General features: G+C 39.2%; 1 protein-coding gene across 4 annotated transcripts in view; it reads right to left on the minus strand.

Moving 5' to 3' along the window:
- Positions 1-17,027, minus strand: part of LOC148867253 (protein ENHANCED DISEASE RESISTANCE 2-like) — a 70,377-nt gene extending 53,350 nt beyond the window's left edge. For 2 of the 4 annotated variants that reach the window (XM_088978916.1, XM_088978913.1), the window contains exons 1-5: positions 16,545-17,027; positions 16,063-16,346; positions 15,652-15,726; positions 13,634-13,687; positions 2,590-2,655 (exon numbers count right to left, since the gene is read on the minus strand). In XM_088978916.1, coding sequence (XP_088835042.1) covers positions 2,590-2,655; positions 13,634-13,687; positions 15,652-15,726; positions 16,063-16,200 — 333 coding nt within the window. In that variant the 5' untranslated portion in view covers positions 16,201-16,346; positions 16,545-17,027. Of the gene's footprint in view, positions 1-2,589; positions 2,656-13,633; positions 13,688-15,651; positions 15,727-16,062; positions 16,347-16,445 lie in introns of all 4 variants that reach the window. The other 2 variants (XM_088978915.1, XM_088978912.1) reach the window with 2 other exon arrangements.
- Between the last annotated feature and the right edge of the window lie 224 nt (positions 17,028-17,251).

Consider the following 17,251-nt stretch of genomic DNA (forward strand, 5'->3'; position numbering starts at 1 on the left):
TATGACTTTGATTCATAGGATGCTCCGCCTTCAACGACTATAAAGGATCTTCTCGTTTTCGCTCACAAGTGAGTCATAATTCAGCACCTATGCCTACGACCCTCCTTCTTCCCGGTCCAGATCCTCAGCCTGCCACCAACAACCCCGTAAGTGATACCCCTGTTTCAGATTCTTCTATTGCTCCATCTATCCCTTTGTGACATTCTACTCATGTTTCTAGACCCCCTGATTGCTATGGTTTCACTTCAAACCATAGTTCCTTTTCTATTGTCTTATCTTCCACAGATACTCCCCGTTCTTACCAACAGGTCATTAGCGGTCCCCACTGGAAAGATGCCATGGAAGCAAAGGTTCAAGCCTTGCATGAGAATGACACTTGGGACCTTGTCCTAGCTCCTTCTGATGGCTCTCTTATTGGAAGCAAGTGTGTTTATTCAATCAAGTTGAAATCTAATGGCTCCTTAGATCGATATAAAGCATGTCTTGTGGCTTAGGGTTATACACAAGAGTATGGCATTGATTATGAGGATACATTCACTCCGGTTGCCAAGATCACTATAGTTCATTTTCTTTTAGCCCTCTCTACTATGCACTCTTGGCCTATCTACCAATTGGATGTGAAAAATGTGTTTCTACATGGACATTTAGGCTATGTTTGGTTTGAAGGAAAAGGTAGGGAAAGGAAGGGAAAGGCAGGGAAACCAATACAAGGTTTGTAAAGGCTTCCCTACCTTTCCCTACATTTTCCCTTAAACCAAACATAACATTAAAGAAACAGATACATGAAACCCCCTCCAGGGTACTATAGTGATCCATCTCTTGTTTGTCGCTTGAAGAAATCTCTCTATAGGCTGAAGCCGAGTATAGTCAGAGTAATTCTAATCATTCTCTCTTTGTTCAGAAAAGGCCACAGGGTATTACAATTCTCCTCTTGTATGTGGAAGACATGTTGTTGATTAGAGATAATGTACAAGGAATTCAAGATTTTAAGTCTCTTTTTCACAGACCCTTTCACATGAAGTACTTGAGTTCTCTCACCTATTTCTTAGGACTTGAAGTCCAAAGAAATAATCGGCAATATTTCATTTGCCAACACAAATATGCTTCAAATATAGTCAAGTTGGTCGGCCTTACTGATAATAAGCAGGTCGATACTCCCTTGGAGCTGAATGTTAAATTGTCCAAGTCAGAAGGTCCCTTACTCATTGATGCCACCATCTATCCTCAACTTGTGGTGTCCCTTATCTATCTTACTATGACTCGACCTAACATCTCTCACACGGTCCAAGTTGTCAGCCAATTTGTCTCTACTACATCGGATTATCCACTATGTTCGTGGCACTTTATCACAAGGACTATTCTTCTCCTCATCCTCTCCTATCCATTTGAGGGCCAATGTTTATGCTGATTGGGCAGGTTGTCCCAACACTCGTCGCTCCACTAATGGGTGGTGTGTTTTCATGGGTGATTCTTTTATCTCATGGAAATGCAAGAGACAACAAACTGTCTCCAAGTCCTCCACAGAAGCTGAATACAAGGCAATGTCATCGCTACTTAAAGACCTTGGTCATCCTATCTCTATACCTATCCCTCTACATGCAGATAACACCAGTGCTATAAAGGTTGCTTCTAACCCCGTCTTTCATGAAAGGACAAAGCACATTGAGGTGGATTGCCACTTTATTCGAGACTTGTTTCTTACTAGCTCTATCACTCTTCTTCATATGGCCTCAAACATGCAGATTGCTGACATATTCACCAAGGCCATGACGAGATCCAAACATCTTTTTCTTATGGGCAAACTGATGCTAATGCACTCACATCAATTTGAGGGGGAGTGTGAAGAATCCTAATGTTGTACCTTATTACTGTAGTCCTTGTTGTACACTATCTTGTTAATTCTTTCTCTCATATTTTCTCTTCTTTGCCCCACAAGGGCATTTCTATAAATATACATATTTCATATAAATATATTCTGATTCTCTAGGGTGGGGTCGAAGGTCGATTGATTCTGTTTTCACCCTAAACTTTTTGAGCTCTCTTGTATGAACTGAATGTGTGACAAAGAGTACGGGAGACCAAAAAAATAAATATCCACATGACAGCTCTAGATGGTTGTTTAGAAGAAAATGGTAAAGGAATACTAATGTCAAAAGACTTATTGAGGAAAGTTAACTGGCTCACAAAGAGCATGACTGCTACCTCTCTTTGGGTGGGAAGATCAGAAAATACCTTAAGTGGATGGGTTGGCTAAGCAAGGGGCTTCAAGGGAACATTTATTTTGGGCTGCACTGTAATTTTTATTCCTATTTTAACCTGATGTAATACTTTGGTAGGAGAGGTAACGGCTCGTGCCTCTCCATGGGTTTCCTGTAATGCCTTAATTCTCTGGTTTAATAAAATTATCTTCATTTATCAAAAAAAAAAATAGGAATACTAATTTCAGAAGTGAACAGTAAAAGTACAAATATAAAACCTTTTATTGTCACCCACTGATTAGGGCTTTACTATAATACTAAGATGTCATGAACAATCAAATACAACTCTAAGATGTCATAAAAACAGGCAATATTAGAAAAGGTAGTGAACCTGGTCGATAATGAACTCAATTTTTTCCTTCCAGATCAGTGCTTCCTGGATGTTGAATGCTGCCATCTAGAACAAAAAACAAATCCAGCAATAAGAAGGGGGAACTCCATTGGTGAAAGACAATTCTAATGGTACAGTTACGGACAAGTGATCACCTTCAACAAACTGGAAAATAATGTTAGCATATCTTGTTAGTACTTAATACCTTAAATCAGTGTTTAGAAAGCATTCTATGTGCACATGTTGAAGCTCACTTTTAGGTGGGGCATTAGTGCTAGTTGATGCAGAAGGAAAAAATGAAACTATGGAGAGAAAAAACAAGTCCCCCATCATTTTTCCTTTAATTGCAGCAGTCTTTTCTTTTTGTGAGTGTTATTTTTCTCAATTTGTGCATGTCATCCTGGCACAGTAACTGTTTAAAAGTTTATTTATAATGAGTAACAAAATTATATAAATCTGTATAATGCTGGTTTCCTATATATGTGGGTAGCCTCAGTTAACCACCCTTAAGTCCTCAATAACAAATCACCCCTTTGGGGTATTAGACACTAGAACATCTGAATTCCTGTTGCTTCTTGTTTTGCCAGACCATCTACTAGGCCATTTGCAGATCAATGTGCCCACTTAATGCCTACTCTCATATCCTTCTTGAGGTCTTTAATCTCTCTGTTGAGAGTTCAGGGGTATTTTAGTCATTTTAACCTTATCCAAATTATATAATTACTTGGAAGTGTTAGGGGCCTTTTTGTGATTGATGCTTATTATCATATGTATTTTTTTATCAATTACAGAAACATTTCATTAGATAATTAAGAATAAGTACAAGGGCAGGGAGAGAGAAACTCTCTTAACTCCCCCAAAAAACAAAAAGAAAATTAGAGAACAGCCCAAAAAACTGATCCCTTCCCACCCCTTGTCTGGCTAGTGAATCGCCAAATGAATTAGCACTCCTCTTAACCCACTGCAATCTCATTTCCATACCTTGAGTCAGCCACTTGAAGAATCTCCATTCATTAAGATAAGGCCACATACCCTCATCCTCCTTCCCTAACCAACCTATCACCAGTTTTGAGTCTCCTCCAATGATGAATCTATTAATATTTAATCCCTTAGCCCTTTTTGCACCCTCCATCACAGCCATAACCCCAACCCAGAGTGAGTCCCCAAATCTAATCGAGCCTGAATACATAGCAATGACTACACCTTCCTCTGTCCTGAGAACTCCACCAATCCCTAAGAGAAAAGGGTTGTCCTCACTACTGCCATCAAAAATTCAGCTTAATGACACCAGAACATGGCAGATTCCATGAAGGAAGAGAGACATTTCTACTTGGGGCTGAATCTGCCACTCCTTAGCAACTATTCAGCAGAACCACTGTGGGAATATTATCAGTAGATCACTAATTGCAGATTTAGTCAAGTTTCTTGTGAAGGAAAGAGGGGGAAGATGAAGATTTCAGCAGTAGAGAAGAAAGGAGAAGAAGAGAGTAGGAAGTCAACCAGGATTGTGAAATTAACCCTAAACGCCCCCCTCTCATTATATTTATACTTAACTTAAAAAGATGAGATATTACAAGGATGCCCTTAGTAGAGCAGCTACTAAAAGCTGAATAGTCACAACTTAAAAAAACATAAACTAATGGGCCTAAAGCCCAACAACTTCCTAACTAAATAAAAACAAACCGGACCAACTCAACACTTCCCCTCAAGTTGGGAGTAAATGTCACACATTCCCAACTTGCGTAGATCATGCTCCAACTTGTTCTTTGCAACACCTTTTGTGAGAACATTAGCGAGCTACAGATCAGAACAGTGTATGGAAGACAAACTTCTCCAGAAGTTACCCTTTCTCTGATAAAATGTCTATCAACTTCAATGTGCTTAGTTTGGTCATGCTGGACTGGGTTATGGGCAATGTTAATTGCTGCCTGGTTATCACAATATATCATCATAGGTTCTTCTTCCTGTACACCAATTTCTTCTAATAGGGAACAGATCCAGAGAAGTTCTGAAACTCCATGTGCCATGGCCCTGTATTCGGCTTTAGCACTTGATCTTGCCACAACTATTTGTTTCTTACTCTTCCACGAGACAAGGTTACCCCCAACTAGGGTGCACACTCCTGAAGTTGATCTCCTATCATCAAGGCATCCTACCCAATCTGCATCTATATAAGCCTCTAGTTTCAACTGTCAATGATCAGTAAACAAAATGCCTCTGCCCAGGTGTCCCTTCAGATAAGCAAGAATCATGTCAACTGCCTCCCAATGCTGGACTCGTGGAGCAAGCATGTATTGACTTACTACACTTACTGCATAGGAGATGTCTGGTCTTGTCATACACAAGTATAACAGCCGACCCACAAGTCTCTGATATCTCCCAATGTCCTTTACTAGTTCACCTTCTTATGCATTGATTTTATGGTTCTAATCAATAGGGGTGTTAATTGCTTTTGTTCCAAGCTTCCCTGTCTCTTGAAGAAGATCCAAGACATACTTGCTTTGTGAGAAAAAAATTCCATGTTTTGATCTTGCAACTTCAATGCCTAAGAAGTATCTCAGTTCTCCAAGATCCTTAATTTCAAATTCTTTATGTATGTTCTTTTTCAGACCATCAATATCACTCAGATCATTCCCGGTGACAACAATATCATCCACATAAACAATTAGGACTGACACCAAAGATCCCCTTCGCTTCACAAACAAGGTGTGATCGGATTGAGTCTGAGTGTAGCCAAAAGCAATCAAAGCCTATTTGAATCTGTCAAACCATGCTCTGGGAGATTGTTTCAAGCCATAAAGTGACTTCTTAAGCCTGCATACCTTTCCCTTTTCAGTATCATTGTAAAAACCAGCAGGAAGATCCATATACACTTCTTGCAGATCCCCATTTAGGAAAGCATTTTACACATCAAGTTTAAACAAGGGCCAAGAGTATGAGGCAGCAAGAGAAAGAAGTATCTGAACGGAGGTCATCTTTGCAACTGGCGCAAAGGTCTCTAAGTAATCAATGCCATAGGTCTGTGTGTACCCTTTTGCAACAAGTCTTGCATTGTACCTTTCTATACTTCCATCTACCTTATATTTTACCGTGTAAACCCATATGCTTCCAACTGTCTCCTTGCCTTCTGGTAGATCCACAATGTCCCATGTCTGATTCTTAATCAAAGCTGCCATCTCTTCCTGCATAGTTGTCTTCCACTCAGGTATGGAGAGAGTCTCACTAACACCCTTGGGTATAGACACTGAATTAAGAGATGAGAGAAAAGCACGGTAGGAAGGAGAAAGTCCACTGTAGGATAAGTACTGTGAAATACAATGAGCAATACACTTTCTCTTTCCTTTTTTGAGAGCAATAGGGAGATCAAGGTTATTTGCAACAGAGTTAGTAGGATCAATGGGAACTGAAATAGTAGTAGGACCAAGAGGAATACCTGAATCCATGGCAGCCGAATCTGGAGTCTCCAAGGAATCGACGGGAAGTGATATGAGTTCTGCTGTAGTGGAATCAACCTCCTTGTGAAGTCCTTGTCGTAAGTAATGCTAAGAAGCAGAACGCAATGTAGGTGGCAAGGTAGGTGCCACAGGGTGGTGGTCAAGCACAGGAGTAGACACAGGGATTGGAACTGGGAGAGGAATAGATTGCTGACTCACTTCCCCAAAACAATCCCCCTGAGAAGGATTCTTTGAGAAGTATGTGGATTCAAAAAAGGTGACATCCATGGTAACATACCGGCTCCCAAAGACTGGATCATAGCAGCAGCACCCTTTCTGATTCTCTGCATATCCAAAGAAGACACACTTCTTTGCCTTGGGATCAAGCTTCAAGCAGTGAGGACCAAGGATTGTGCAAAGCATACACACCCAAACACCTTGAGAGGAATATGAAACATCTCCCCCTGAGGAAAAAGAAGACTGAATGGGGTGCTGAATCCAAGTATACGAGAGGGCACCCTAATAATCAGATATACTACTGCGTGAACTGCATCACCCCAAAACCGAACTGGAATTGTAGATGTGATCATCATGCTTCTTGCAGTCTCAACAATGTGTATGTTCTTCCTTTCTGCAACACCATTCTGTTGTGAACTGTAGGGGCAACTGGTCTGATGGAAAACACCATACATATTCTAACAGATATGAAGCAAGATGTCTTGCAAAATATTCCCTAGCATTGTCAGATATGAACATCTTTATTCTTATTCCAAACTGTGTTAGTACCATCTGATGAAATTGTCTCACCAAGGATGGTACTTCATCGTGGGATCTCATCAGGTAAATCCAAGAGTATCGTAAGAAATCATCCACAAATAAGAGAAAATAACGATAGCCTTCTATAGAAGGAACATGGTAAGGGCCCCACACATCCGAATGAATAACATCAAAAGAAGAATAACATCTTTTATTACTAGGTTTAAATGAATGTCTACAATGCTTTCCAAGTTGACAACCTTCACACTCCAAACTTGACAAACTAACAGACTCAAAAAGTTTTGGAAACAAAAAACTCAAAGAAGAAAATGGTAAATGACCCAAACGGTTATGCCAAAGCATAATTTGACTCACAAACCCTGACTCACTATCCCTGCTGACATGATGACTCTGATGAAAAGGAAATACATCCAGGAGGTAGATGCCATTCACTTCACGACCACTCCCAATCGTCCTCTTTGAATCCAGATCCTACAAAATACAACGACTAAGAGAAAAAATTACTGCGTGGTTAAGGTTCTTAGTCAAACTACTAACAGATAACAAATTAGTGCTCAATCTGGGAACATGAATGACAGAGGGTAAAGAAATAGAATAACTAATCTTGACAGATCCCTTCCCAGCAATAGGAACATGGAATCCATTAGTTGTGGACACCCTATCTCTGCCAGTACAGAGCTGGTAAGTTGAAAAAATAATAGAGCTCTAGGTCATGTGCTCTGAGGCTCCAGAATCTATAATCCAAGGAGGTCCCTCCTTACCTGAAGTGGAAACATAATTTGCAATGACGTGTGAACTACCTGTGTGAGCAAAGGAAGTAGAGTGGACTCCACCAGTGCCACCTGTACCTTGCTGTCCACTTGCGGCTGAACTGGAACTGGTTGTATCCCACTGGTTTAGAAGTAGCCCGTACCTCTCAAGTTCGGCCCTTACTGCAGCAGTTGCAACAGACTCCAGAGCAATTGTAGTAAGAGGGGCCGGAATGTCACCAGTAACTGCCATGTGCGCATTTCCCTTCTTATTTTTCAATATAGTCGGCACAAGATGTAGGTGAAGCTTCCAGCAAGTATCTCTTGTATGTTTAGTCTTCTTATAGTAGTCACAGATCAGATCTCTTTTATCTTCCTTCTTGATGTCACTACCACTTTATTTAGGTTTCACAACACTTACCATGGAAAACTGATCAGAAATAAGGTTTTTCATCATCACATCTCTCTTGCACTCCTCCATTGACACAAAGGCATATGCTTGGGAGAGAGTAACACTGTCCCTGGAAAGAAGGTGTTGTCGTGCAATATCGTACTCAGGATTAAGGCCAGCAAGGAATTCAAACACCCTATACTTCTCTAGATGTTTCTGATAGGTAGTTGCATCCTTGGTGGTTTCCCAAGAAAATGTCTCTAAATGATCAATCTCCTGCCACAGGGTTTTAAGGACTGAAAAATAGGTTGCAACAGATCTATCTCCCTGCCATGTAACAATAATCTGATTTCTCAATTGATAAGCCCTAGAAACATTCTCCCTTTGTGAATAGGTTTTTGCAACCCCATTCCATATTTCCTTAGTTGTATTTGCCCATAAAAAATTTTTACTTATATGTGGCAACATAGAATTACACAACCAAGTCATCACCATATAATTCTCCTGTACCCACCGGGAGTTGCTAGTTTCGGGTTTCACCTCTTCACCAGTGATATACCCTAATTTCCCACGAGCACCAATGTCCATCTTTGTAGATTGTGACCATTTTAAGTAATTTGCACCATCCAACCTAACTGTAGTAATGGTCCCAGCCCCGAAAGGGTCTCTAGCACCTCCTCCTACTGATCCCATTTCACTCCCGGGCTAATTTTCAACTTCGTGGCCCTCCATGCTTCTCAAAAAATATAAAGAAAATAACTGAAATTTGCAACAAGATCAAACAAAACACCTTTTGGAACCAACAACACCCTTCTGGTGTCCTAGACTTTCTTCCCACAAAAGATTCATTTTCTGTAGGACGGGAGAAGAGAGAGAATAGGCAATTGCCCTCTCTAGAAGCCTCCAAATCAGGCAGGACTTGAATCGCCCCTTACAAAAAACTCCAAGGAACCCTAAAAAATTAGGGCGCCACTTCCTAGTTCAAAATTGAAGAGTCCAACAAAAACAGGACTCTTCCCCTTTCTCTAGTTTTTTCTGATTTTGATGAGAAACCCTAAACCAACTACAGGGCACACAGATTCACCAAAAAAATCCAAAAACTGGGCTTACCTGAGGGCTTCGATCAACCTCTTAAATCACCATGCAGTCGGCCGATCTAGGGCTGCATGAGAGAACAACTTCAAGGAACCTTCGGCCTGCTCTGATACCAAGTAGAGATCACTAATTACAAATTTAGTCGAGTTTCTCATGAAGGAAAGAGGGGGAAGATGAAGATTTCAGCAGTAGAGAAGAAAGGAGAAGAAGAAGAGAGTAGGAAGTCAACTAGGATTGTGAAATTAACGCTAGCCGCCCCCCTCTCATTATATTTATACTTAACTTAAAAAGATGAGATATTACAAAGATACCCTTAGTAGGGCGGCTACTAAAAGCTGAACAGTCACAACTTAAAAAAACATAAACTAATGGGCCTAAAGCCCAACAACTTCCTAACTAAATAAAAACAAACCAGACCAACTCAACATCATCAAATGGGTTCACTAGTTTTATCCAATGAACCACCCTAGCAGTAACCACCTCAATATGTTTTTAATAGATAAAAGTTCATTAAAATTCATTATCAGCAAAAAGATAAATGTCTGTTACAAGCGTCCCAAGGGGAAGCGCGAGGTGCAGCCTCACTCTTTAAAAGACAAAAACAGCACAAAATTACATTTGGACCCAATAATCACCTCAATAATTACCCCTCTATTTCTCTCCTTTTCTACAAAAATTCTTTGGTTTCTTTCCTCCCACACTATCCAGAAAACTGCAGCTCTTGTGCCTCACTCTTTGCATGTTTGGTGGGGATCCACCTGCGGCCAAACAGAGAAAAAAACCAAACCCAAATAGAAGAAACAAAGTGGCAGGAGATTAGTAGGTGGTAGCAGGACTCACCATTGGCCTTGCAAAGAATGCACCAGTTAGGGGAAAAGTACCAAAAAAGCCTTTTTTCTTTGAAGAAGATCACAGAAGTGTTAATTATTTCCGAGAGCTTATTATCATAGGTATCAAGAGAATAGAGCATGTGAATATGACTAATATGTGGAGAGCAGAGATTGAAGAAGAATGTAACAATGTGAAGTGTTCTATCTTGCATCACATGCCCTATGTATTAGTCATGTAATGCAAGATAGAACACTACACCTTGTTACATTCTTCTTGAATCTCTACTCTCCACATATTAGTCATGTTCATATAAAAATAAAATAAAAAAAACTATTAGATCAATCACTGATTTGGTGTGTTCAAACAACATCTTGGTATCAGAGCAAAGAGTTTTTGGACTCAGAGACACCATCTGGCAGTTCATGCCATTCAACCAGTAGGCCATAATGTCTGAGTTCTGACATCTATGGTCTTGCTCTGATTTTATAGTAGGCCCTGATTTTAGGATTCTTTTTGTTATATGTTTTCAACTGATTGGATGAATAAAGAGCTATTATCCAATGTTAGTCCCAACTATCTATGATCTTGCTCTAGGGAAGAATGGACTAGAATCTGGATACAATCCTTGCTTTGGGCATTTTTCTGCACAAAATGGCCGCTCTCAGACTCAAACCCGCGTTTTCACACTTGACAGCCTATGATTTTACCATTATACCAAGTAATGGCCCCTTGATTGGATGAATACTTGATATTTTATATATTATTCACATGATTAATTGAGAAAAATCCAGTTTTGATCACCTGGATTGGTTGATTCTGCATGTCAGTTTTTAATGGGATTGGCTGGTATTGTCTGGTGCGTATGATTTTTTGGGAAACCATAAGAGGTCCCATGCTATTTGGTCATTGTGTGTGCCTCTTATGCTGTGACTAATTTTTTAATATCAATCAGTTGGTTTGTGAAGACTATGGCTGTCAATGGATCAGTTCTGCTCTGGCACAGGGTGGACCCAGTCCCAAATCAGAACACATAGATTCTATAAAACCAGACCAAAAAGCGAACTGGTTATTAATTGGGATACTCGGGCCTTGCCCAATTGGACCCATTACATTTGGGTTTCTATAATAAACTGTAAAATAACAATTTGAAACTTCATTTTTTATAATATAACCTTAATAGGTAGCCAGTAAATAGTAAACAGTTTATATGTTAACAAAACAAGTGCCATTAACTAAAATTATTTTACATACTGCCTATGAAATTTAACCTTTTGGACATGAAGTGTAACAAAGAATTACAAAAAAAACCATGAGACATTATATTTTGGGTCTTATTTGGTTTTGAAAAGCAAAAACTAGTCCCAACCCGATAATAATCAGGACACAAAACTCTGAACCAGAATTGGTATAATCAGTTCAGCCTGATTCTAGTCCCAACCCATTGACAGTTCTAGACTGTTTGTGCACATGCCTTCAATTGCTGCTTAATCAAAGTTGTTCCTGGAGATGGCTTCCTCGAAAGAGATGAAATCTGGGAAGCGGAAATGCACAAATTTGCTACAAAGGCGGCTCGTAGCCCCTGGCCCACACCAGGCACGTGCCTTTTGAAAGTGCTGCATCTAGGACCTAGGTGAGGCACATACCCTAAAATGCACCTCGCTGTGCGCCTAGGCACACCTTTAAAATTACACCTCAGCACAATGGAGTTGCAGAAAAGAAGAATAGACACATTATGAGGTTATCAGAAGTCTACTCTTCCAGATGCATGTTCCAGTACATTTCTAGGAAGATGCAATGTAGATTATTGTATACTTATCAACAGATTGCCATCACCAACATTCCAATTTCAGTTCCACATAAGCTTCTATGTCAAGTTGAGCACCCCTTCATTTACCCTTAACAGTGCTTGGTTGTGTATGTTTTGTTCATGGCTTTAGTCCAAATAGGGAAAAGTTTGATCCAAAAGCTCTTTGATGTTTTTTCCTTGGGTATTCCTCAAGCAGGAGGGTAATCAAATTTTTTATCCTAAGTTCGGAACGTTGTGTCAAAAGATGTTACTTTTCTCAAGTCTACCCCTTTCTTTTCTTACCTGACCTCTATTCAGGGGGGAAGTTTCAATGAAGTGTGTTAATTTTATCCTGTTCAGATCAAAGGTGATGTGAGTAGCCCTATTTCTACACCTCAATTAGTTGATGTCCTAAATTTACAGTTGTACTCTAGAGGAAAGAAGGTAACACTAGAGACTAATCAGCCACCTCAATCTGAAGCCCTTAGTTTAGGTAATCAACCTTCCCTGGTTTTTCTCGTAATTCATCTCGTACTAATGTTGATAATCTTGACCTACCTATTGTTGCCTGTAAAGGAAGAAGCCAATGTACCAAGACTTCCTCTGCTTGTGTTGCTTATCCCATCTCCAATTATGTCTCTCATGATTCCCCCATGCCTTTGTTTCTATTATATCCTATGTGTTCACTCCACACGCTATTACAGAGGCAATGTAGGTATCTCAGTATAAGGAGGCAACGACTCAAGAGATGGATGCATTTACTAAGAATCAGATATAGGAGTTAATTGAGCTTCCCAAAGGGTATGTTCCTATTGGTTGCAGATGGCTGTACACTACAAAGCATAAGGTTGATGGATCCGGTCAAATGTACAGCATAAAACAGGGTTAGTAAGAGTTAGGCTATGTTTGGGATGACTTATTCGAATAAGCACTTATTTTGGGCTGGGACCACACCAATAAGCATTTATTTGCATTTGGAAAATAAGCCTGTTGAGAAGCCCAAATTTTGGGCTTATTTTTAAGTGTTTATTTCCTTTCTAGCCTATCTTGGCCCACCATGTCATTTTAAAAATACCTCTATTACCCCTGTTTAAAATAAGTGCTTTTTCACCAAATGCTCACAAGTGCTTATTAGAAATAAGCACTTATTTTTCAAATAAGCACCCCCAAACTTGGCCTTATATACAGACTTTTTGATGATCAAGAGAACTTTGCACCTGTTGCAAAGATGAATTCTGTTCGCTTTATTTCTCTCTTACAACTCATTCTTCATGACCATTGCATCATATGGATGTTAAAAATGTCTTCCTCAATGCTCATTTGCAAGAGGAAGTTTATATGATTACTACCAAGAGTTTGTTTTCCTAATAGTCAAGGGAAGGCATGCAAGCTTCAGAAGTCAATTTATGGCTTAAAGCAATCACCTCAGGTTTGTATTAGTTACTTTGGAAATTGGAACAGATGCAAATTTAATCAAGATTATTCAATTGAATATAAATAGTTTAAATCCCCTAAAAGGCTACACTAATGAAATTTAAAAATCATAGTATAGAGTTGCTCCCTTGGAAAAAAGTTTAACAACCCATAAAAAAAATATTCAATTTGAAATTTAGCAGCCTCCAGAAGGAAATATTTTTTTGTTAATATATGGAAGGAAAGATTATTCAAAGAATAACTCTGATTTGAATTCTGTAGGTGGGCAAATTCCAGACGATCTTCTATTGCAAGTGTATGTGGAATAAACTTATTGCCATTCCCAAACAACAATGCCAATCCACTTCAACTCTAAATTTTAAAGGTAAGTAAACTAAGTCTCTTGTCATCTCAAACTCTGTTCCAACTTAAGCATTGGATAAACACATGCTTATATTGGCACTAGGACACAAATAATGCATAAATACCTAATAGAAACAAGGAAATAACAGAGAAAAAGGAATAGCTTGGTTTAGATTTCCATAAAGAGAAAGTAAAGATCACACACCGTAATCCGATGGTACTTCTCCTTCTTGTTGTAAACAGACAAAACATAGACCATCTGTTAAAGACAAAGAAAGTTAATGATCAAAAAGGAACTGATGAAGAGAACAAGAGAAGACCATAGCTACAGACAAATAAGAAAATCTACATCAATGGATTTGTTGTCGAGAAGGGGACACCTAACAGTAAACTATGGTCTAGAATTCAATCACTGCTGGTATGAAGTAGGTGATGAGATTTGAATGAAGAAAATAGCTGATAAAATATCCAGGTTAGACGATGTCATAAGTTAGGAAAAAAAAGATAATCAATTTCTATTGGTGTAATTGAATGTAATTCCAATCAGTTACCAATGCTACGATCCATAAAACCACTAAAAAAAACCTCCAAATAGTAATAAATAAACCTACAGCAGTAAAATACAAACCATTGCAATTAAAAGATACAGAAAAATCTCTCTTGATAAGCATATGGCAAGAAAAGTCTCTCTTGAAACCATTTTATGCCTGTCTTTGGCTCTCAATGGAAGTCTCCTGAGATCAGCAAAACCTATTTGGAGGTCTTTCCTGTTCTAGCTTTTGGCTTTGTGAGGTGAGCCCCACTCCAAAAGCATATAAGTAATGTTTGGTGAAAAGACTGGAAAGCCCAAAATTTGTTGTCAGCACAACCAAAGCTTCAGCCCTCCCCAACAGAACCTCAAAATCAAAAATAATCTTATTTTTCTTGATATAGCTAGAGAAATTTGGGAACAAGTTTGTTGGAAGTGTCACAAGAAGGTTAGCACCTTCAACACCTTGCAAAAAGGAAAACAATTTCTAAGTTTATCCCCAAACTGGTGTAGCCTTTGCAAATACAATGGTGAGAGTTGTTACCACTTACTAATATCTTGCCCATTTACTGCAGATATTTGGGAATGGTTGTTTTCTTTATTTGGGTGCTGATGGAATTTGCCAACAGAGGTGAATCATCTCTTTGATCTATCAACTTTCATGTGGCCTAAGAAAAGAGGAAGAATCATGTGGAAATACATAAGAGCAACTTTGTTTTGGACTATCTTGGAAGAAAAGAATGCAAGAATCTTAGGAAAGAATAAGGAAGCGGTGAAAGAATGTTTGATAACTAGGGTAATCCGCTAGGTTAAAACTTGGGATACTATCTCCAAATTCTCCTTTGAGGACTTTTGGAGAAATTGGCATGTGGTGGCAAGAAGCACTTCAAGAAAGGAAAAAAGCAATTTCAATGTGGAAGCCCCCTCTGGAAGGATTTGTGAAACTGAACATTGATGGGAGCAACCAAGGCAATCCAGGTCCCTCTAGAGTTGAGGAGTTATGAGAGATATAGAAAGACATGTCATTGCCATATTCTTTGCACTGTTGTGAGTGAGAGACTTTATTAGGACTAAATTGTTTGCAGTGTTGCAAGAAATTGCACAATGAGCTGAATTTGGAAAATTTGATGATTGAAGGTAATTCTAAATTGGTGGTAGGTTGGTTGAAAGAACCAGAGTATGCCATTTGATGCTACAGTAATAAAATGAAGAAATTTAAATGGTTGAAAGAACCTCAGAACATATCCACTGTTAAATTATTGGTGCTTAAATCATTTCTTATTACTTCTACCCATGTCATTTTTGGTCTGCCCCAAGCTCTTCTAGCCCCTTCAATGTGTAACAAACCACTTCTTCTAACTGGCACAATTGGTGGTCTTCTATGCACGTGCCCAAACCATCTTAATCTATTCTCTCTCATTTTGTCACCTATTGAAGCTACTCCTAGGTTCCTATTGGTAACTTCATTCCTAATCCTATCCTTTATAGTTTTCCACCCATCCATCTTAGCATTCACATTTCTACCACATTCATTTTCTGGACATGTTTCAGTGAAATTTATAGTTACCTTTCTCAAAAAAATAAAATACTATTTGTAATTGGCTTCAAAGAGGTACAAATAGACCAAGAACAGCCTTCTCTTACAGATCATGCAGTTCTTATTAATAAGGATTAAGAAGACAAAATAAACTTACATGCCCATGGTGTGTCTTCAGGCCTCGATCCTCCACCCTACAATTGCCATCAATAAGAAGGGTCTTGATTGGAACCTAAAAAGTGTTCAGAGAAGATCATAGTCGTAAACTCATAATATGGATGATAGGTAGGGTCAACCATAGGAAGTAAGCCATTACAAGAATAAAAGAAATCCACTACAATTTCTTTGTTTCCTAGACTTGGATTTGCATGTATTTGTAAATTTTTTCCCTCAAAAAAGAAAGAGTAAGATCCCAAGATATACTGACTCATATTCCAGAAATTAAGGGGGAAAAAAACAGAGCAACAGTTCCTGAGAATAAGATAAATCAAACAAACTTAAAGGGATCCTACATAGCTTAATTACGGGGGAAAAAAGGTATGAGAGAAGTAGAAGGCAATAGACCTACCACATTATCTTGTGGTTTCTTCTTGTAATAAGCGAGAAGCCGAGATTCGAGAACGAAATACCGCATATGGATGTAGGAACGCCCAATCTTCCTTCGTCCATATCGGACCATCCATCCTTCATAAATGACCTTAGACATCGCTGTCTCGTCCAAATACTCAGAAGCAGCAAATGATCACCCACCTCATGGTCAAAACCTCCAAAAATTCCAAAATCCAACTAAAGAGCCAGAATCAACTCCGTAAGCTCAAAAAGAAATCGACACTTGCTGCAGATCAACAAAACCTATACAACCGGGAAAAAAATCAATCATTAATTTCGAGAAAACACATCGTTTCTACTAATAAGTCCACCAATTCTGCACAATCAGCTCATTCATCGTACTATTCAGAAGAAACGATATAGGAATCAAGGTCGAATCGCCCATGCACAACTCTTATTCCCAGCAAAATTCTTCAAGTCCAAAATCCAAACCTAAATTACCACTACATGTATAGGACAATTCGGAGGAGGCCGACGAGTTTCTAGTCCACAAATCAGAAACCCAGCGAGCGCACGATCTGTACCCGAATCTAACTAGACCGTGATCAGAAAAACCGTGATTTGAGGGAATAACCAGTAGCCGGTGTGGTCAAGTAGTATCTCTCTGTGCGATCAGATATTTAAATGGTGAGGGCTGAGTCAGATAAGAAAACGGTTTCGTTTTCCTGATCTGAGACGCCCGCGGTTCATCAACCGATAACTTTCCCGTTAGATAGCCCGGCGACGGTGACTTCTGAGTGGCGGGAAGTACGGATTTGTTGGTCCGACGTCTGTTTTGAAAGGAGGTATTTCCTTTACGCCCCCCCCCCCCCCTTTTTTTCCTTTTTTGTTCTTATTTTTTCTTTTTTTCCTTTTTTTTATTTTCCCTTTTAGGGAAGGGGTTGGGAACTTGGGGCCTTGGGGGAGGAAGAATGGATCTGATCTATCTGTGTCCGATGTGGACGAAAATTATTATTAGGTTTTGAGGGTGAAGTTAAAGAACTGCCCCGCCCAATAACAGGAATTACGAACACGACCAACGATCATGGATGAATTATCTTTCTTTTTACAAAATAGAAATTGAGCCTGCAAGATCATCGGACCGAAGCGAATATAGGTAAATACAAATTAGATTCGTTTTAGCGCTTATTTTGAGATTCGAATCGAAT

Source organism: Nelumbo lutea, chromosome 3 (assembly GCF_056320005.1).
Source record: "Nelumbo lutea isolate HS-2025 chromosome 3, American lotus-T2T, whole genome shotgun sequence".
NCBI lineage: Eukaryota > Viridiplantae > Streptophyta > Magnoliopsida > Proteales > Nelumbonaceae > Nelumbo > Nelumbo lutea.